Raw genomic sequence first — 21,358 nt, forward strand, 5'->3', positions numbered from 1 at the left:
TAGTTCAAGTCCAACCTGCTGCAGAGCTATGACATAACATGTTTGGACATGGTCATTAATAATTTGCACAAATTTGGCCCATGAATATACAGGCACAACCTTTTTGTTTAGTCATGACATGAAAATGAAAAGACATGTCTTGCAGTAGCATTATTTAAAATGGTAAGCACCCTTATCCATGTAAGTTTTTGTTTCTCTAATGATTTTTGCTGTGAAATGTCTGGCAGTAATCTGCAGTGTTGTTTGAGATGTTAAGATGAGTTCCTGCCTTTGCAAAAATTGTCACCTGATTCTCACAGGAATAGAGGAGTAGGTGATTTTTTTTCAGCAGCATCATAAGAGCTTAGAGCAAAGGCTGTGGGGAGGGTGAGCTTTGTTAAGTTGAAGGCTGGTGTTTCCAAGTCTCATTGATGGAGGCTATCTGGCACACCATTACCTTAATTTTCATGACTATTCAGTACTCTGTGTGTTCTTCAACTATTGAATTCATCTTGTGATATTTTGCCTGATAGCCACTGCTGGCACTTTGTGATACTTGCTCTCTCTACCAGTACGTGGTACTTGGGAAGGACTGTTTGTGATGGTTGATTTCCATCAAACCTCTTTTACCTTCACTTTGTCTTGGGCCTACTTCTCATGATTTGTGGAAGAGAATGCACAACCATAAAGTGTTGTTACAAAAGGCATTGTTCTTGTGAAGACATATTGCATGACAGCAATTAGTCAACTACATTTGGTAATGCATTCATACTAGGGTCTTATGGAGTTGATGACAAAGAACGACTCCCTCCAAAAGCCAGAGTCGAGCATCTTAGTCTTCTCCCACAGATTATGTGTGATGTCATGGAATGTGTGGCGCCATTGTAACATGAACATTAGCTCTTTCAGTGTAATTATTTATTACAACATCTTCCCCAAGCTGTTTCTCCCTACAGTCAACTCATATTACAATTATAAAACATAAAACATTACAGTGCAATACAGGCCCTTCGGCCCTTGATGTTGCGCTGACCTGTGAAACCAATCTAAAGCATATGTCTATCCAATGACCATTTAAATGCCCTTAAAATTGGGGAGTCTAGTACTGCTGTAGGCAGTGCGTTCCACGCACTTACTACTCTCTGAGTAAAGAAACTACATCTGACATCTGTCCTATGTCTATCATCCCTCAATTTGAAACTATATCCTCTTGTGCTAGCCATCACCATGGGAGAAAAAAATGCTCTCAGTGTCCATCCTATCTAACCCTCTGATTATCTTATATGTCTCAATTAAGTCACCTCTCAACCTTATTCTCACTAACAAAAACAGCCTTAAGTCCCTCAGTCTTTCCTCATAAGACCTTCCCTCCATACCAGGCAATATCCCAGTAAATCTCCTTTAAAACCTTTCCAAAGCTTCCACATCTTTCCTATAATGCGGTCACCAGAACAGTACGCAATACTCCAAGTGCGGCCTTACCAGAGTTTTGTAGAGCTGCATCATGACCTCGTAGCTCCGAAACTCAATCCCTCTATCAATAAAAGCTAACACACCGTCAGTCTTCTTAACAACCCTATCAACCTGGATGGCAACTTTCAGGGAACTATGTACATGGATACCGAGATGCCTCTGCTCACCTATACTGCCAAGGATCTTACCATTCACCCACTACTCTACGTTCCTGTTGTTCCTTCCAAAGTGAATCACCTCACACTTTTCCACATTAAACTCCATTTGCCACCTGTCAGCCCAGCTCTGCAGCTTATCTATGTCTCTCTGCAACCTACAACATCCTTCAGCACTATCCACAACTCCACCAACCTTAGTGTCATCCACAAATTTACTAATCCATCCTTCTACACCCTCATCTAGGTCATTTATTTAAATGATAAACAGCAGTGGCCCCAAAACAGGTTATTGTGGTACACCACTAGTAACTGAACTCCAGGATGAACATTTCCCATCAACCACCAGCTTCTGTTTTCTTTCAGTGAGCCAATTTCAGATCCAAACCTCAAAATTACCCTCAATTCCATGCCTCCATATTTTCTGCAATAGCTTACTGTGGGGAACCTTACCAAACACCTTACTGAAATTCATATACACCAAATCAACTGCTTTACCCTCGTCCACCTGTTTGGTAACCATCTCAAAGAACTCAATAAGTTTTGTGAGATACGACCTACCCTTCACAAAATGTGTTGACTATTTCTAATCAATTTATTCCTCTCTAGATGATTATAAATCCTATTTCTTATAACCTTTTCCAATAACTTATCCACAACCGAAGTAAGGCTCACAGGCCTATAATTACCAGGGTTGTCTCTACTCCCCTTCTTGAACAAGGGGACAAGATTTGCTATCCTCCAGTCTTCTGTCACTATTACTGTAGACAATGATGACATAAAGATCAAAGCCAAAGACTCTGCAATCTCCTCCCTGACTTCACAGAGAATCCTAGGACAAATCCCATCTTGCCCAGATGACATCCATTTTCACACTTTTCAGAATTGTTAACACTTCCTCCTTGGCAATCTCAATCCCATCTAGTCTAATAGCCTGTATATCAGTATTCTCCTCAATAACATTGTCTTTTTCAAGTGTGAATACTGATGAAAAATATTCATTTAGAGCTTCCCCTATACCCTCGGACTCCACGCACAAGTTCCCACTACTATCCTTGATTGGCCCTAATCTTACTCTAATCATTCTTTTATTCCTGATCTACACTTAGAAAGCTTTTGGGTTTTCCTCGATTCTATCTGTCAACGAATTCTCATGTCCCCTCCTGGTTCTTCTTAGCTCTCTCTTTAGGTCTTTCCTGGCTAACGTGTATCTCTCAAGTGCCATAACTGAGCTTTCACGTCTCATCCTAACATTCTTTTTACTCTTGACAAGACATTTAACTTCTTTACTACACCACAGTTCCCTCACTCAACCACTTCCTCCATGCCTGACACACAGATGTTGTTCCTTGAATAAGCTCCACATTTCAATTGTGCCCATCCCCTGCAGTTTCCTTCCCCCTCCTATGAATCCTAAATCTTACCTAATGTATTACATCATAATTGCCTTTTCCCCAGCAATAACTCTTGTCCTACGGTATATACCTATCCCTTTCCATCACTAAAGTAAACATAACCGAATTGTGGTCACTATCACAAAAGTGCTCATCTACCTCCAAATCTAACACCTGGCCGGGTTCATTACCCAGTACCAAATCCAATGTGGCCTTGCCCCTTGTTGACCTGTCTACATACTGTGTCAAAAAACCTTCTGCAGACATTGGACAAGAACTGACCCATCTAAAGTTCTCGAACTACAGTATTCAGTCCCCCATAACAATTACCGTTACTCTCGCTCCTATCCAGAATTATCTTTGCTATCCTTTCCTCTACATCTCTGAAACTATTTGGATGCCAATAGAAAACTCCCACCAGGGTCATCTCTCCTTTCCTGTTTCTAACCTCAGCCCATACTACCTCAGTAGACGAGTCCTCAAATGTCCACCGTAATACTGTCCTTGACTAACAATGTCACACCTCCCCCTCTTTTACCATCTTCTCTGTTGTTACTGAACATCTATATCCCGGAACCTGCAACAATCATTCCTGTTCCTGCTCTATCCATGTCTCCAAAATGGATATGGATGTCATTATATTACACTTATGAATATTCTACTTTTCCGCAAGTCTCTGAGTTCACAAAAGCAATTGGTTTGGAATTTTCAAACTTTACCTAGAATGCTTTCTGTTCAAGTTTGGCATAATGGCGAACACTTGCTTGTGGATTGTTGGCCCTGCTTCTGAACTGTGGATAACTGGAGGATCTTCTATCTCTTATATTTCTTCCTCAAGGATGTAGTTATTTTTAAATGTTGTTATTGTTTCATGACCCCCAATCTCCTTACTGTCTTTCTTGGAAGTTAACTGCTCTTTTGAACTGAGTACTATACCCTTGTGATATTCTGGACTCCTGTATCAAGCAATGCTTTTCTAATTGGAGCCTCTTTTTTTAAGTATCAAGGGATGATGAGACCTTGTCTTGGATTTGAGATGTGGATCTAATGGAATCATACACATAGAACATAGAACAGTACAGCACAGAACAGGCCCTTCAGCCCATGATGTTGTGCCGACCACTGATCCTCATGTGTGCACCCTCAAATTTCTGTGACCATATGTATGTCGAGGAGTCTTTTAAATGTCCCCAATGACCCTGCTTCCACAACTGCTGCTGGCAACGCATTCCATGCTCTCTCAACTCTCTGTGTAAAGAACCCGCCTCTGACATCCCCTCTATACTTTCCTCCAACCAGCTTAAAACTATGACCCTTTGTGTTAGTCATTTCTGCCCTGGGAAATAGTCTCTGGCTATCAACTCTATCTATGCCTCTCATTACCTTGTATACCTCAATTAGGTCCCCTCTTCTCTTCCTTTTCTCCAATGAAAAAAGTCTGAGCTCAATCAACCTCTCCTTATAAGATAAGCCCTCCAGTCCAGGCAGCATCCTGGTAAACCTCCTCTGAACTCGCTCCAAAGCATCCACATCTTTCTTATAATAGGGCGACCAGAACTGGACGCAGTATTCCAAGTGCGGTCTAACCAAAGTTTTATAGAGCTGCAACAAGATCTCACGACTCTTAAACTCAATACCCCTGTTAATGAAAGCCAAAGTTTTTTTTTAATTCTCCATTTTATGTTAAATATCTCAATTACATTATAACTCCCAGATTAAAGTTTTTAAACAGATGTTCTCCTGTAGGCTTAAAGGTCCCGTTTGTGATGAAAAGCCCATCAGTCAATGTTTTCTAATCCCTTTGAGTCGTAATAGGTTTTGCAACCAGATACTCTTCTGTCTCGATCCATCAGGGTCCAATGATATGGTAAGCGTGCAGTTCTCTTTTCCTTGCCGCCGTTCGTCCACCTGTGAATGTAGATGGTGGCGAGCCCTGGCACCGTCAGGCAGCCGGCCATGATGGCAAGCCCGGGCAGGATCTCATACCACATCGCAGGCCTCCTACGGCTACCCTCACAGCGACCTTCACAGGGCGCATGCGCAAACCATCTCCTCCTCTCGCGAGAACTGTCTTATCAAGGCAGCTTATCTCCCTTGAGTTGCTGATCATGAGGGATATTTCAGTTGCCCATTGTAATGTTTGACTGGTGAACTTTTCCAGCCTCTCACAAGGGCCACTGAAAGACTGCTTCTCACTAAGGACTATCTCTCTCACTGACATTGGACTGTACTATTTTGGAAGAGGAATCCAATCCTGTGAAGTTTGTGAACTTGTCAATGATAAATGTTAATGACAATGTTAAAAAGCATTCTTATTCAAATATAAGTGATTTCTGTTGATCTTTGGGTTCTGCTTTGAGTCTGGAAAGTCCAATGATGTCTTCTACTGGTTGCTCCCTCTGCCCCCCCCCCCCCCCCCCCCCCCCCCCCCCCCTCCCCCACTCCTGATGGATTGGCCAATAGCTATTTATTCCTGGACCACTGCTTGGACAGCTCTATGCTACTGGACCAGTTGTTCTCCTGCAAATGTTCAATCCCCTCCAATTCATCTGATGAAGTTGAGGTTGAGATGTGTGCAGTCTCAAAAGAAAAGCTAGGCTGATTGCAGTCTGTGTACATATATTCAATTCCTGTGTCGTATTGTAATATAAATTAAAGCATTTCTATGCTTCTGATAGTATTCCATCATGTAGTCTTTTCTCTGTGGTGCAAAATTTCTACTTTTCCAACCTTGGAAACTGGCCTTTTATTTGCTAATAGGTTGTGGGTGTCACTATCTGGGTCAGCATTTATTGCCCATTCCTAGTTGCCCTTGAGAAGGTGGTGGTGAGCTGTCTTTGCTGAGGTTGACCCACAATGCTGTCAGACAGGGAATTCCAGAATTTTGACCCATCATCATTGAAGGATCAGTGACATATTTCCAATGAGTGGCTTGGAGGGGAACTTACAAGTGGTGGTGTTCCCATGTATCTGTTGCTGTTGTTCTTTGAGATGGGAATGGTCATGGGTTTGGAAGGTGCTTTTGAAGGAGCTTTTGTGAATTTCTACAAGGCACTTGTAGATAGTACGTACTGATGCAACTGTGCATTAGTATTGGAAGGCGTTGCTGTTGTGGTGCTAATCAAGTGGCAAGTGGTTGCTTTGTCCAGGCATTCATCCAGGGAAGTGGAGAGTATTCTATCATGCACTTGACTTGTGCCTTTTAGTGTGGTGGGCACACTTTGGGGAATCAGGAGGTGAGTTACTCGCTATAAGATTCCTAATCTCTGACCTGCTCTTATAGCTACTGTACATATGGCTGGTTCAGTTCAGTTTCTGCTCAATGGTAGCCCGCAGTATGTAGATAATGGGGGAATTCAATGACGGTTACACTATTGAATGTCAAGGGGTGATGGTTATATTGTCTTTTATTGGAGCTGGTCATTGCCTGTCCTTTATGTGGTGTGAATGCTACTTAGCACTTTTCAGTCCAAGTCTAGATATTGTCTGAGTCTTGCTAAATTTGGACATGAAGTGCTTTAGTATCTGAGGAATGGTATTGAACATTACCTAAGCAATGGAATACCTGTGTGCCAAACAATGTACGCAGCAAGTGATAGACAAGGGCTACGTGGTTGAGAAATATGTCAGCCATGATTGAATGGTAGAACATTCTTGATGGCCAAATGGCCTAATTCTGCTCCTACTTGGTCTTATCCTATGGTCTTATTCCACAAATCATGGATCAAATCAAAGCTCTGCAGTCCTGCTACATTCAGCCCTGTACGATGGTGAGCAATTAAACAACTCACTGATGGATACTGTTCCACAAATATTCCAATCCTCAATGATGGGGTAGCCACGTATATCAGCCCAAAAGGTAAGATTGAAATATTTGCAACAATCTTCAGTCAGAAGTGCCAAATGGGTGATCCACCTTGGTCTCCTCTAGAGGTAGGAGATAGCGAGGACTGCAGATGTTGGAGAGTTCAGAGTCGATAAAGTGTGCCGCTGGAGAAAGCACAGCAGACCAGGCAGCATCTGAGGAGCAGGATATGCAATTTTTTTCAGGTTCTGTTTGAAGAGCTTCAGGGTGGATTTCAGAGGGGTGGGTATGGGTACCTGCATGGGTCCCAGCTATATCTGCCTCTTTGTGGGATATGTGGAACAGTCCCTCTTCAGCAGTTACACTGGCACCATCCCCCACCTTTTCCTTTGTGACATCGATGGCTGTATTGGTGTTGCCATATGCTCCCATGAGGAGAATGAGCAGTTCATCCACTTCACCCACACCTTCCACCCTGACCTCAAATATACACAGACCATCTCTGACACGTTCCTCCCCTTCCTGGACCTCTCCATCTCCATCTCTGGTGACTGACTTAACACTGACATCTACATCAAAGCCACCGACTCCCATAGCTACCTTGACTACACCTCTTTCCACCCGACCTCATGTAAAAGTGTGATCCCTTACTCCCAGGTCCTCCGCCTCTGCCGTATCTGCTCCCAGGATGAGCGATTCCACTTCAAGATGTCCCAGATGTCCTCCTCCTTCCAGGATCATAAATTCCTCTCCCACATGGTCAACAATGCCATCCAGTGCACCTCCTCCATTTCCTGCACCTCCGCCCTTGAACTCCACCCGCCAAACCACAACCAGGGTAGAATCCCCCAGTCCTCACATTCCAACTCACTAATCTCCAAATCCAATGTATCATCCTCCACCATTTTTGCCACCTACAATCAGACCCCACCACCAAAAATATATTTTCCTCTCCACCCCTATCTGTATTCCACAGGAACCATTCCCTCTGGGACTCCCTCATTAGGTCTACACTCCCCAGCAACCCCTCTCCACACCTGGCACCATCCCCTTGTCACCATAAGAGGTGCAAAACCTGCACCCACACCTCCTCCCTCATCTCTGTCCAAGGCCCCAAAGGATCATTCCACATCCGGCAGAGATTTACTTGCACATCTTCCAACCTCATTTACTGTATCTGTTGCTCTCTGTGGCCTCCTCTACATCGGAGAGATCGAACACAAACTCACACATTGCTTCAGGGAACATCTCTAGTCCGTATGCACCAACCAACCTTCCTTTCTGTGGCCATCTACTTTTACTCCCCCTCCACTCCCCCCATGACACATCCATTCTGAGCCTCCTCCATTGCCTACACAAGGCCACCTGCAAACCGCAGGAGGAACAGCTCATCTTCGGCCTTGAGTCTTCAACCTCATGGCATAAACATTGAATTCACCAGTTTCCAGATCTCCCCTCACCCCACCCAATCCCAGATCCAGTCCTCTGACTCAGCTCTGCCCTCTTGACCTGTCCATCTTCCTTCCCACCTAGCCACTTCACACTTCCCACCATCCTATCACAATCACCTCCTACCTTTGCCCACCTAATGCCATCCCAAATACCTTTCTCCTAGCCCCACTCCCAACTCTATTTATCTCTCAGCCCCCTTCTCCCTCTGCATTTTGATGAAGGGGTTATGCCCAAAATGTCATTTCTCCTGCTCCTCAGGTGCTGCCTGACCTGCTGTGCTTTATCAGTGCCACATTTTATTGATTCTTCCAGAGGACCCCACGATCACAGATGTCAGCCTTCAGCCAATCGGATTCACTCTGTGATGCCAAGAATTGGCTGGAGGTAATGAGAATTGCCAAGCCTATGGCCCCTGACAACAATCTGTTACTAGTACTGAAGCAATGTACTCCAGAAGTTGCCGCACCAAATTGTTTCACCAACACCAGCGCCGGCATCTACCTGACTATCTGGAAATTATGCCTGGCATGTCCTGTAACAAAAAACAGGACAAAGCTAAATCAGCCAATTACCGCCCCATCAGGTGGTCATATTAAAGTGATATCATATGCAATGCTATCACTTAACAATGCACTGCTCGCTGGTGCTCATTTGGTTTGCACCAGGGTTAGCATTGAATACAGGAGTTGGGCGGTCATGTTGCAGTTGTACAGGACATTGGTTAAGCCACTTTTAGCATATTGCGGGCAATTCTGGTCTCCTTCCTATTGGAAGGATATTGTGAAACTTGAAAGGGTTCAGAATTTACAAGGATATTGCTAGGATTGGAGGATTTGAGCTATAGGGAGAGGTTGAATAGGCTGGGGCTGTTTTCTCTGGGGCATCGGAGGCTGAGGCGTGAGCTTATAGAGGTTAATAAAATTATGAGCGGCATGGATAGGATAAATAGGCAAAGTCTTTTTCCTGGGATCGGGGAGTCCAGAACTAGAGGGAATATGTTTAAGGTGAGATGGGAAAGATATAAAAGGGACCTAGGGGCAACCTTTTCACGCAGAGGATGGTGCGTGTATGGAATGAGCTGCCAGAGGAGGTGGGAGAGGCTGGTACAATTACGGCATTTAAAAGGCATTTAGATGGGTATATGAACAGGAAGGGTTTAGAGGGATGTGGGCCAAGTGCTGGCAGATAGGCCTAGATTAGGTTGGGATATCTGGTCGGACTCAACGTCTCTATGATTCTATGACTCCATACTCACCTCCTAACATCACTGCTGCCTTGGTTTAAACATGGATAAAAGAGCTGAATTCCTGAGGTGAATACGAATGACTGCTCTTGAAATCAAGAACTGCATTTGACTTAGCATGGCATCAAGAATCTGTGGTAAAGCCAGATGTAATGGGAAATAGGGAGAACACTCTCTGATGGTTGGAGTCATTCTTGGCACAAAGGATTCACATTATGGTTGTTGTTATCTCAGCTCCAGGGCACCACGGCAGGAGTTCCTAGACCAGACACCTTCAGCTGCTTTATCAATGACCTTCCCTCTCTTTCTAGGTTGAAAGCGGAGATGTTTGCTCATGACTGCACAATGTTAGGCACCATTCACAGCTCCTCAGACCTGAAAACAATCTATGTCCAAAGGTCACAAAACCTGAACAATCTTCATGTTTGGGCTGGTAAGTAAATTTCATGCCAGAGACTTGTCAGGCCAAGTCCATTTCCAACAAGACAAAACCTGAGCATCACTCCTTGACATTTTCAATGACGTCACCATCACTGAATCTCCCACTATCAACATCCTTGGAGTTTACCACTAGGCAATAGCTGAATTGGAATAGTCATCTAAGTGTTGAGACTACACGTACAAGCCGAAAGCTTGGAATTGTGCTACAAGTAGCTCACCTCCTGACATACCCAATGCATGTCCACAATCTACAATCTACAAGGCACAGGTCAGGAGTATTCCCCTCTCGCCTGAATGAGTGGGACTAAAACAACACTCAAGAAGCTGACAAAGCAATCCACTAGCCTCTAACTATGTCTATACATATTGACTCCCTCCAACACTGAAGCTCAGCAGCAGTAGTGTGTATCAGCTGCAGTCATGTACCTTGGTATCTTCCAAACCCACAGTCACTAAAATGTAAGGACAAGAACAGGAGATACATGGGAATATCACTAACTGCAATTTTCCCTCCAAGGCACTCAGCATCCTGATTTAGAAATATATCCCCAAACCTTTAGTGTTGTTGAGTAAAACACCTGAAACTCCCTCCCTAATGGTGTTGTCAGTGTACACCAAATGGACTACAGCAGTTCAAGAAGACCACCACCACCTTAAAGGAAATTGGAGATGATCAATAAATGCAGACACAGCTAGCAACAGCCACATTGCATGAATATTTAATTTTTAGAAAGCTGCAAGTTATTGGTTGCCATAGAACCCATGATACAGAGAATTATCGCCTATGGGATTGTTCCCTGACACTTCTTTCCTGTGAGTGTAAGGGCAAAAGGTTGCCAATTATGTGGCATAGCAACTGCTGTTCCTTTCTCTGCTGGATAGTTGGACACTTGTGAAAGCAATGAGGTAGGTGTATGAGAGTGAGGCTTAGTACACGGATGTTAGACATGAGGCCTGAGGTCGCAGAGCGATTTTCAATGAACGATGGAAATGTGGTGCATTGAGCAGCACGAGAGGTTGGTGGCTTGGTGATTGGAAATGATGTGGAGGTGCCGTTGTTGGACTGGGGTGTACAAAGTTAAAAATCACACAACATCAGGTTATAGTCCAACAGGTTTATTTGGAAGTACTACCTTTCGAAGTGCAACTCCTTCATCAGTTAGCTAGCTAGCAGAAAAGAGATGTCATGTGAAGATGCATTCACTGAGTCTGACCACCCACGTGAGATTATTAGACTGCTTGTGCCACTGCTGTTAAGCCCCCAGATCAAAATGTTGAAAGCACTGTACACTTGTTCCAACTCCCTCCTGAAGATTGCTTTTGATAGTTTTCAGCCCCCTGAAACACAATAGCAAATCTTCACCTGCACACCTCCACCACTATTGTCTCTAACACTTGATCAACCATGATTCATCTCTCCTCCTGTCCTGGCACTCACTTTACAGGAATTTCCATTGCAACAAACATTTTGCGAAGCTTGCCTTTAAAGTACCATCATGCATTAAGAAGGCAGCCTGCCTTTCCAAGTGCTGAGTCAATGCTACTGGGCCCCCTGCTGTGTGAAGACGCTCACAGGCAGCATGAAAGATTCTACAGGAGCACAGCCAGTGCAATGGGTTGTGGCACAATCATTTCATTGACTTTGGTAGATGGATTTCATACATTTGCCATGTTGAGAATATTGGGCATGAGCAACTTGTGAATTGTGCCACTAACATCCAATTAAGTTGTTGGTCAATTTCCATCCAATTGACATCTCCTGCTCTGCAATACAATGGATTTCTGACACCACTCAAACCCTCATTCTTCTCGGAGTTGATATGTGCTCTTCACACTGGTGCAAACACGGGTTAGTATCCGGTTACAAAAACACAAAGAACTGCTGATGCTAGAAATCTGAAAGGAAAATATAAATTGTTGGAGAAACTCAGCAAGTCTGGCAGCTGCTGTGGATAGAAAGTAGATTTAATATTTTGGTTCCAGTCACCCTTCTGAAGAAATGATGACTCTGCTTTGTCTCCAGATCTGCTAGATGTGCTAAGCTTCTCCAGCAATTTCTGTTTTTGTTCTTAAACTGGTGTTATTATGATCCCAGGCAATATTGTCATGAGCTGGCTAGGGACCAGTAATCTTTCTTTTAGAAATCGACTATATTTGAAATACCAGGTACTTGCTAAGAGAGTAAAATCTTAAAATACCATAGTTTGAGCAAACAAAATAAAATTTACTCTCAGTATGGCATAACCAATAGCCAAACTGTGGTCAGAGGTGCCTCAATGTGTATCAAATAGAAGATGTGGTCAAGACAGATCTCCTCCACTTCTCAACAATTGACCCAGATGTTGACAACACTATGGGTCACAAAACCTGATGTAACTTCTTTCACTTTCATGAAGAATTTTAGTTCTTCACTTTTGAAGATCTAGCCCAGAATGCCCTGAAAGCTATTTCACTCTGACTTGTCTAAATGACTGCTCACAGCCTGGTGGTTTAATCTCTTCTCTTGAGATTGCAATCCCAAGGAGTCCTGAAACTTTTTGCAAAAGTCTCATTACTATCGTAATTTCAGCTTTCTTTAACTGCCCCAAATCTCTTTGAATTCCAGTATTCTTCAACTGCATCAAACAAGTACTGCTATGGACTTTCCTTCCTCTACTCTCAGGTACACTAAATTATCAATGGCAATCATAGCTTCTTTTTAGGCCAAATCGTTTCCACAGAATGGATCCCAGCATTGTACAGGCAGCTAACAACGTTCCTTCAGCAGCATGCAGTCATCTATTGCTTTTCTATGATTACAAACTGATTACAAACTGATCCATGAGTGATATATGGATTGTTTTTCATGAACTATTAAAATATAGCTCTAGCCCATGTATCGCTAAGCAGCATCAAGGCTAACTATGATGTGAATTATGTACTTTATTTAGTGACTGCCTTACATATCTGTACACAGCTTACTGTAGATATTTATTACCATCAATATATCAGTTTCAACTCCTTTAGCAAATGCACTATGAGCTTAAAATCACTTAAAAATACATTGAAAGGACACAGAGATGCCAAGAGTACTTTAATACTTCATAGTATTAATACATTTGATATTTCTTTTTTCTTTACTGTACATAGTTACATATTTACATTTACTATCTTCAAATAATAATGAACCATTTTAGGAATAGTATTTATATTTTTCAATATTCTTTATCATTTTCTCTTAGGCTCTGCTATACTACCAGGACTGTTATCTTTTCACGTGTCACCAATTATTTTTTAACAAGTCTACTCATTTCAAGATTTGTAACATTCAGTGTATTTCTTACTTAGAGCAAGAACATATACATTTAAGAAATGGCCTATGATTAAACAAAAATATATTTCCAAAGGCATTTCACAGAATTAAGATAGATATATTACTTTTTGTGTCCTTTATGGTTACCAAATGGATATTCTGTTGGTTACTCTTTTAAACACAATAGCTGAAACAGGATCAGGATGGGTTATCTTGTCAGTCATGTCCCCATAATGTGATAGAGTCATAGAGATGTACAGCATGAAAACAGACCCTTTTGGTCCAACTCGACAATGCCGACCAGATATCCTAACCTAATCTCGTCCTATTTGCCAGCACTTGGCCCTACCCCTCTAAACCCTTCCTCCTCATATACCCATCGAGATGCCTTTTAAATGTTCTAATTGTACCAGCCTCCAGCACTTCCTCTGGCAGCTCGTTCCATACACGGACCACACTCAGTGTGAAAAATTTGCCCATAGGTCCCTTTCAAATCTTTCCCCTCTCACCCTAAACCTATGCCCTCTAGTTCTGGACACCCCCACCCCAGGGAAAATACTTTGCTGATTTACCCTCTCCATGCCCCTCATGTGTTTCTAAACCTCTAGAAGGTCAAACCTTCAGAATTCCTATGTGACCTATGGCTCCTGCAGTCAATGAGTTGTTTTGTTCCTTTTTATAAAGGACTGATGTCTATGTTCAACTTTATTAATTTAGGCTTTCAATACTGTTCCAGAAGAGTTACTTATCAATACTTTGTTGACTATTGAGTGGCACTTACCTCCTGATCCATTCCATTCAGAATCACACATTTGTTTGACATCCACAATGTTTCTGCTCGTCTAACCACCATTTCTTACCAGCCTTTGCCCTGTCTTCAACATTTTTTTGTTAATTGTATTGCACTGAACTGCTTCCCAAAGACAGGCTTAGTCTTGACATTGAGAGTCAGTTGTCCGTTTGGGACAGATAAGTGGTAGCAGGTAAAGGTAGGGCTGGTACTGAGAAAGGCGGTGATCTGCTATTGCACTGTGTCCACAAACAGTCCATGGGTGAGCACTGTTATTGGCAGTGGTAACCTTGAGGATTCTTCACTCATTCGTATAATATCCAGGGAAAACTCACAGGATCTCCAAAAGCCAATCTGACATAGGGACTGGGTGAGTCAGAAGTGCAGGACAGAGACAGGAATCACCAACAATTTTGAGATTTAAGTGCTCTTCTGAGATAGATATTATGCTGTAAATTTTCTGCTTGAAATAAAGGAAATATGAAATATCTGGATGTAAAACAACAGTTTTTAGTTGTTTGCAAGGACATAATTAAGAATACATTTCAACATTTTCAGAGCAGGATTAAATTTTAAATGATAAATTTTGACAACTAGGCTTACCATCTTCCTCCATATGGTGACAGAAAGGTTAGTTTTTCTGGTGGTGTGAGGTTCAAGTGCCAGTTATCAATCTGCTTCTTCATTTTCATGACTGGAAGTAAATTCCTTGAAGGATTACTTGTCATGTGAAAAAATATCGCAGTCGAAATCAGGATCACTAAAATGACAGCGATTTTGTAAGAAGTTCTGAGGTACATGCTGAAAGAAAATAGACAAAAATTAGGAATTAAATATTTGAATTAAGTCATAAGACAAATTAATTTCAAAACCTTTGGAATTAATTTTATAGTAATGGTATTAATTAATCAGAATTTCACATTTATTATCCTTATGTTTATTAGAATCAATAGGAATTTGGGCTAAATGACAAAGGATAGGTTTCAGGGAATTGTATAATTTATGTTCCTCAGTTAGTTTCATAAGCTGTCTAAACAGTTTCAAAACAGCCTAAAACAGGGATTTTGGATTGTGAACAGATATGCCATGTATATGTCAACCTAACAGAGATACCACCCAATGTGTGAACTATGCACTGTCCTTTTTTGCTGCAGATACATTTTTAGATTATCTTTTGTGTTGTTAAGTTGTGTGCTTCCTTTATCTGTTCTTCTCCCTTTTAAACTGCTGTTGTTTTGACTTTTTTTTCCAAAGATCCAAAACAATGCAAATGCATATAAAACAGTAATTACTACTCCTGGAATTCGAGGAAATCACCTCCAGCACCTAAAATACCTCAAAAAAAGGAGCAGCTCTTACAGCCAGAAATTTTTCCCATCCTCCATCTTAGGGGATTCTGTAGTCCGAGGTACAGACAGACGTTTCTGTGGCCAGCAGAGAAAAAGCAGAATGGTGTGTTGTTTCCCTGGTGCCAGGATCAAGGATGTCTCAGAGAGGGTGCAGAATGTTCTCACAGGGGAGAGGGGCCAGCAAGAGGTCATTGTCCACATTGGAACCAACGACATAGGAAGGGAAAAGGTTGAGATTCTGAAGGGAGATCACAGAGAGTTAGGCAGAAATTTAAAAAGGAGGTCCTCAAGGGTAGTAATATCTGGATTACTCCCATTGCTACGAGCTAGTGAGGGCAGGAATAGGAGGATAGAGCAGATGAATGCATGGCTGAGGAGCTGGTGTATGGGAGAAGGATTCACATTTTTGGATCATTGAAATCTCTTTTGGGGTAGAGGTGACCTGTACAAGAAGGACAGATTGCACCTAAATTGGAAGGGGACTAATATACAGGCAGGGAAATTTGCTAGAACTGCTTGGGAGGATTTAAATTAGTAAGGTGGAGGGGTGGGACCCAGGGAGATAGTGAGGAAAGAGATCAATCTGAGATGGGTACAGCTGAGAACAGAAGTAGGTCAAACAGTGAAGAAGGGCCTGTGCCCGAAACGTCGAATCTCCTGTTCCCTGGATGCTGCCTGACCTGCTGTGCTGTTCCAGCAATAAAGTTTCAACTTTGATCTCCAGCATCTGCAGACCTCACTTTCTCCAAACAGTCATGGCAGGCAGGGACAAGGTAGGACTAATAAATTAAACTGCATTTATTTCAATGCAAGGGGCCTAACAGGGAAGGCTGATGAACTCAGGGCATGGTTAGGAACATGGAACTGGGAGGTCATAGCAATTACAGAAACATGACTCAGGGATGGGCAGGACTGCCAGCTTAATGTTCCAGGATACAAATGCTACAGGAAGGATAGAAAGGGAGGCAAGAGAGGAGGGGGAGTGGCATTTTTGATAAGGGATAGCATTACAGCTGTGCTGAGGGAGGATATTCCCAGAAGTACATCCAGGGAAGTTATTTGGGTGGAACTGGGAAATAAGAAAGGGATGATCACCTTATTGGGATTGTATTATAGACCCCCTAATAGTCAGAGGGAAATTGAGAAACAAACTTGTAAGGAGAGGGCAGTGAAGGCCCAGTCTCTGGATTCATTTAAGAAAGAGTTGGATAGAGCTCTCAAAGATAGTGGAATCAAGGGTTATGGAGATAAGGCAGGAAGAGGATACTGATTAGGAATGATCAGCCATGATCATATTGAATGGCGATGCAGGCTCGAAGGGCTGAATGGCCTACTCCTGCACCTATTGTCTATTGTCTATTGAGATCTCAGCTATATGTAAGAATAATAGGGTAGTTATGGTTGGGGATTTTAACAAACATCGACTGGGACTGCCATAGTGTTAAATGTTTAGATGGAGAGGAATTTCTTAAGTGCATACAAGACAACTTTCTGATTCAGTATGTGGATGTACCTACTAGAGAAGGTGCAAAACTTGACCTACCCTTGGGAAATAAGGCAGGGCAGGTGACTGAGGTGTCAGTGGGGGAGCACTTTGGGGCCAGTGACCATAATTCTATTCGTTTTAAAATAGTGATGGAAAAGGATAGACCAGATCTAAAAGTTGAAGTTCTAAATTGGAGAAAGGCCAATTTAGATGGTATTAGGCAAGAACTTTCGAAAGCTGATTGGAGGCAGATGTTCGCAGGTAAAGGGACGGTTGGAAAATGGGAAGCCTTCAGAAATGAGATAACAAGAATCCAGAGAAAGTATATTCCTGACAGGGTGAAAGGGAAGGCTGGTTGATATAGGGAATGCTGGATGACAAAAGAAATTGAGGGTTTGGTTAAGAAAAAGAAGGAAGCATATGTCAGGTATAGACAGGATAGATCGAGAGAATCCTTAGAAGAGTATAAAGGAAGTGGGAGTAGACTTAAGAGGGAAATCAGGAGGGCAAAACAGGGACATGAGATAGCTTTGGCAAATAGAATTAAGGAGAATCCAAAAGGATTTTTCAAATATATTAGGGACAAAATGGTAACCAGGGAGAGAATCGGCCCCTCAAAGATCAGCAAGGCAGCCTTATGTGGAGGCACAGAAAATGGGGGAGAAACTAAATGAATATTTTGCATCAGTATTTACTGTGAAAAAGAATATGGAAGATATAGACTGTCAGGAAATAGATGGTGACATCTTGCAAAATGTCCAGTTTACAGAGGAGGAAGTGCTGGATGTCTTGAAATGGTTAAAAGTGGATGAATCCCCAGGACCTGATCAGGTGTACCCCAGAACTCTGTGGGAAGCTAGAGAAGTGATTGCTGGGCCTCTTGCTGAGCTATTTGAATAATCGACAGTCACAGGTGAGGTGCCGGAACACTAGAGGTTGGCAAACATGGTGCCACTGTTTAAGAAGGGTGGTAAAGCCAAGTCAGGGAACTATAGACCGGTGAGCAAGTTATTGGAAGGAATCCTGAGGTACATGTATTTGGAAAGGCAAGGACTGATTCGAGATAGTCAACATGGCTTTGTGTGTGGGAAATCATGTCTCACAAGCTTGATTGAGTTTTTTGAAGAAGTAACAAAGAAGATTGATGAGGGCAGAGCAGTAGATGTGATCTATATGGACTTCAGTAAGGTGTTCGACAAGGTTCCCCATGGGAGACTGATTAGCAAGGTTAGATCTCATGGAATATAGGGAGAACTAGCCATTTGAATACAGAACTGGCTCAAAGGTAGAAGACAGAGGGTGGTGGTGGAGGGTTGTTTTCAGACTGGAGGCCTGTGACCAGTGGAGTGCCACAAGGATCGGTGCTGGGTCCTCTACCTTTTGTCATTTACATAAATGATTTGGATGCGAGCATAAGAGGTACAGTTAGTAAGTTTGCAGATGACACCAAAATTGGAGGTGTAGTGGACAGCTAAGAAGATTACCTCAGACTACAACAGGATCTGGACCAGATGGGCTAATGGGCTGAGAAGTGGCAGATGGAGTTTAATTCAGATAAATACGAGGTGCTGCATTTTGGGAAAGCATATCTTAGCAGGACTTATACACTTAAAGGTAAGGTCCGAGGGAATGTTGCTGAACAAAGAGACCTTGGAGTGCAGGTTCATAGCTCCTTGAAAGTGGAGTCGCAGGTAGATAGGATAGTGAAGAAGGCGTTTGGTATGCTTTCCTTTCTTGGTCAGAGTATTGAGTACAAGAGTTGGGAGACCATGTTGTGGCTATACAGGACATTGGTTAGGCGGCTGTTGGAATATTGCATGCAATTCTGGTCTCCTTCCTATCGGGAAGATGATGTGAAACTTGAAAGGGTTCAGAAAAGATTTACAAGGATGTTGCCAGGGTTGGAGGATCTGAGCTACAGGGAGAGGCAGAACAGGTTGGGGCTGTTTTCCCTGGAGCATCGGAGGCTGAGAGGTGACCTTATAGAAGTTTAAAAAATTATGAGGGGCATGGATAGGATAAATAGACAAAGTCTTTTCCCTGGGGTCGGGGAGTCCAGAACTAGAGGGCATCGTTTTAGGGTGGGAGGGGAAAGATATAAAAGCGACCTAAGGAGCAACTTTCTCACGCAGAGGGTGGTACGTGTATGGAATGAGCTGCCAGAGGATGTGGTGGAGGCTAGTACAATTGCAACATTTCAGAGACATTTGTATGGGTATATGAATATGAAGGGTTTGGAGGGATATGGGCCGGGTGCTGGCAGGTGGGACTAGATTGGGTTGGAATATCTGGTCGGCAAGGACAGGTTGGACCGAAGGGTCTGTTTCCATGCTGTACATCTCTATGACTCTATGACTCTATAAGTTAGAAAACTCTGGATATTATCTACCTACATGAATACTTTTGTTTGGGGTGTTGGCGGTGGGGCCTTATTAAACTTATACTCTTGTTAGAAACATTGCTCTGAATTCTCCATTTGAAAGAACAATGATGCTATCCCCATCCAGTATTAGATTAAATTCCCTGTGGTATAGAAGCAGGCCCTTTTGCCCAACAAGTCCACACCAACCCTCCAAAGAGCAACCCACCCAGACTTGTTTCACTACATTTACCCCTGACACTGTGGGCAACTTAGCAATTCACCTAACCTGCATATCTTTGGATTGTGGGAGGAAACTGGAATACCCAGAGGAAACCCATGCAGCCACAGGGAGAATGTCCAAACTCCACACAAGCAGTCACCCGAGGACAGAATTGAAGCCAGGTCTTTAATGCTGTGAAGCAGCAGTGATAACCACTGAGCCACCACATCAGCCATAAATAAGGAGCAATAGTAATCTTGAGTTTGCTTCTGCAAACAACAACCCAAGTAAAACTGTTTGCTGCTTACACTCATAGTGTGAACCATCAAACTTAATTGAAACTTCCATTGTCTCTTCCATTGGGCAGGCATATTCAACATCTACACTTGAATGGTTAAATGAAGAAACCAGCCAGATGCTGCCTTCAATGTCCTGCATTACCACAAGCTTCCCTGCATAGATATATAGCCCCAGGATTGGACATTAAAACACCGAGTCATAGAGATGTATAGCATGGAAACAGGCCCTTTGGTCTAACTTGTCCACGCCGAACAGATATCCCAAACTAATCTAGTCCCATTAGCCAGCACTTAGCCCATGTCCCTCTAAACCCTTCCTATTCATACATCCATCCATATGCATTGTATGAAAAGCATGACATTGCAATACTTATACATAAAACACTGATTAAATATAGCAGATAAAGTTATGGCCTGTTCTTTCAGCATAACTTCAGTCATTTGAAGTCCTGGCAAACAATGAAAGTGACACTAAAAATGTACTTTCACAATGTGAACTGTCATTCCATCCAATTTAAGTTATTGTTGATGGAATAAAAAAGTTAAAAAAAAAATATTTTGTCTATTTAGCTTTCTTTCCTAAATGCATTGGATTTCCATTCTCTTTATTTCAGTTTATGTACTGAACTAAATCTTCTAACTTAAGCTTTCTGGTTTTGACTCAGTGGGTTTTAATTTTCAGCCCCTCTGGACAGTGATTGTAGATGGAGTGGCTGCTGATGTTGGTGCCTGGTTTTGAAATGGTCAGGATGGCTCCATCACCTAAAGGTGACATGATGGCTTCATGGTTAGCACTGCTGGCTCACAGTAGCAAGGACACGAGTTTGATTCTAGCCTCAGGCAACTGTCTGTGTGGAGTTTGCATATTCTCTCTGTACCCAAAAAGTAACTAACTGGCCATTCAATTCCATCGTTATCTTCCTGTAGTTGTACAGCTCCAACTACTATATTGATTGCAACTTTGAAGAGTTTCAAATAGATTGGTGTAGCTGAAACTGGTGCAGTGGTTAATACTGCTTTTAAACTGTCAAATTTAAGAATTTCCTGGCATTGTTCTGTCCAATGAAATTTTGAGTTCTTTGTCAGTAAATCTGCTTGTGGTGCCCCACCATGCTGCTGAAGTTTGGAACAAACTTCCAGTAGAATCCACTTAATCCCAAAAATTGAAGCACCTCTTTCTATGAGGTTGGTCATGGAAATTCCTTGATGGCCTTTGTCTTTGAGTTCCTTGGGATCAATAACTGATGTTATGTCCCAAGAATGTCACCTCTGCTTTGCGAATTCTATTTTCTTTTAGTTTATTACCAGTTTTGCTTCTCTTCATCAAAGAGCTCTGCCAACTGCACCAAGTGATCTATCCATGACTTATCAAAGACCACTACATCATCCGGATAGACTGCACAGTTGGGTAGCCCAGCCACAACTCTGTTCCTGAGTCTTTGCAATAAGCCCAGGGCATTCTTCATTTCAAAGGACATCAGTTTGAATTGATTTTGCAATTACAAATGAGTTACAAATGCAGAATTTATTTCACTTTCTCTGATAAAGGTACCTGCCAATAACCATGCAGTAAGTAAGTCCAACTTAGTGATGTAACTGGCTTGGCCAACTTTCTCGA

General features: G+C 42.5%; 2 protein-coding genes across 2 annotated transcripts in view; both read right to left on the bottom strand.

Moving 5' to 3' along the window:
* Positions 1-21,358, bottom strand: part of LOC122539925 (beta-1,4 N-acetylgalactosaminyltransferase 2-like) — an 88,478-nt gene that overhangs the window by 38,727 nt on the left and 28,393 nt on the right. Inside the window, exon 2 of the mRNA XM_087977602.1 lies at positions 14,628-14,825. Within this exon, the coding sequence (XP_087833728.1) occupies positions 14,628-14,824 (197 nt within the window). The 5' untranslated portion in view covers position 14,825. The remainder of the gene's footprint in view (positions 1-14,627; positions 14,826-21,358) is intronic.
* Positions 4,671-5,040, bottom strand: LOC122544825 (NADH dehydrogenase [ubiquinone] 1 alpha subcomplex subunit 1-like). The gene has a single exon (XM_087977637.1). It carries the CDS (start codon positions 4,990-4,992, stop codon positions 4,780-4,782), a length of 213 nt encoding a protein of 70 aa, XP_087833763.1. The 5' UTR covers positions 4,993-5,040; the 3' UTR covers positions 4,671-4,779.

Source organism: Chiloscyllium plagiosum, unplaced genomic scaffold, assembly GCF_037043375.1.
Source record: "Chiloscyllium plagiosum isolate Xiang-an unplaced genomic scaffold, Cpla_swu_hap1 HiC_scaffold_32, whole genome shotgun sequence".
In the NCBI taxonomy this organism is placed as follows: domain Eukaryota; kingdom Metazoa; phylum Chordata; class Chondrichthyes; order Orectolobiformes; family Hemiscylliidae; genus Chiloscyllium; species Chiloscyllium plagiosum.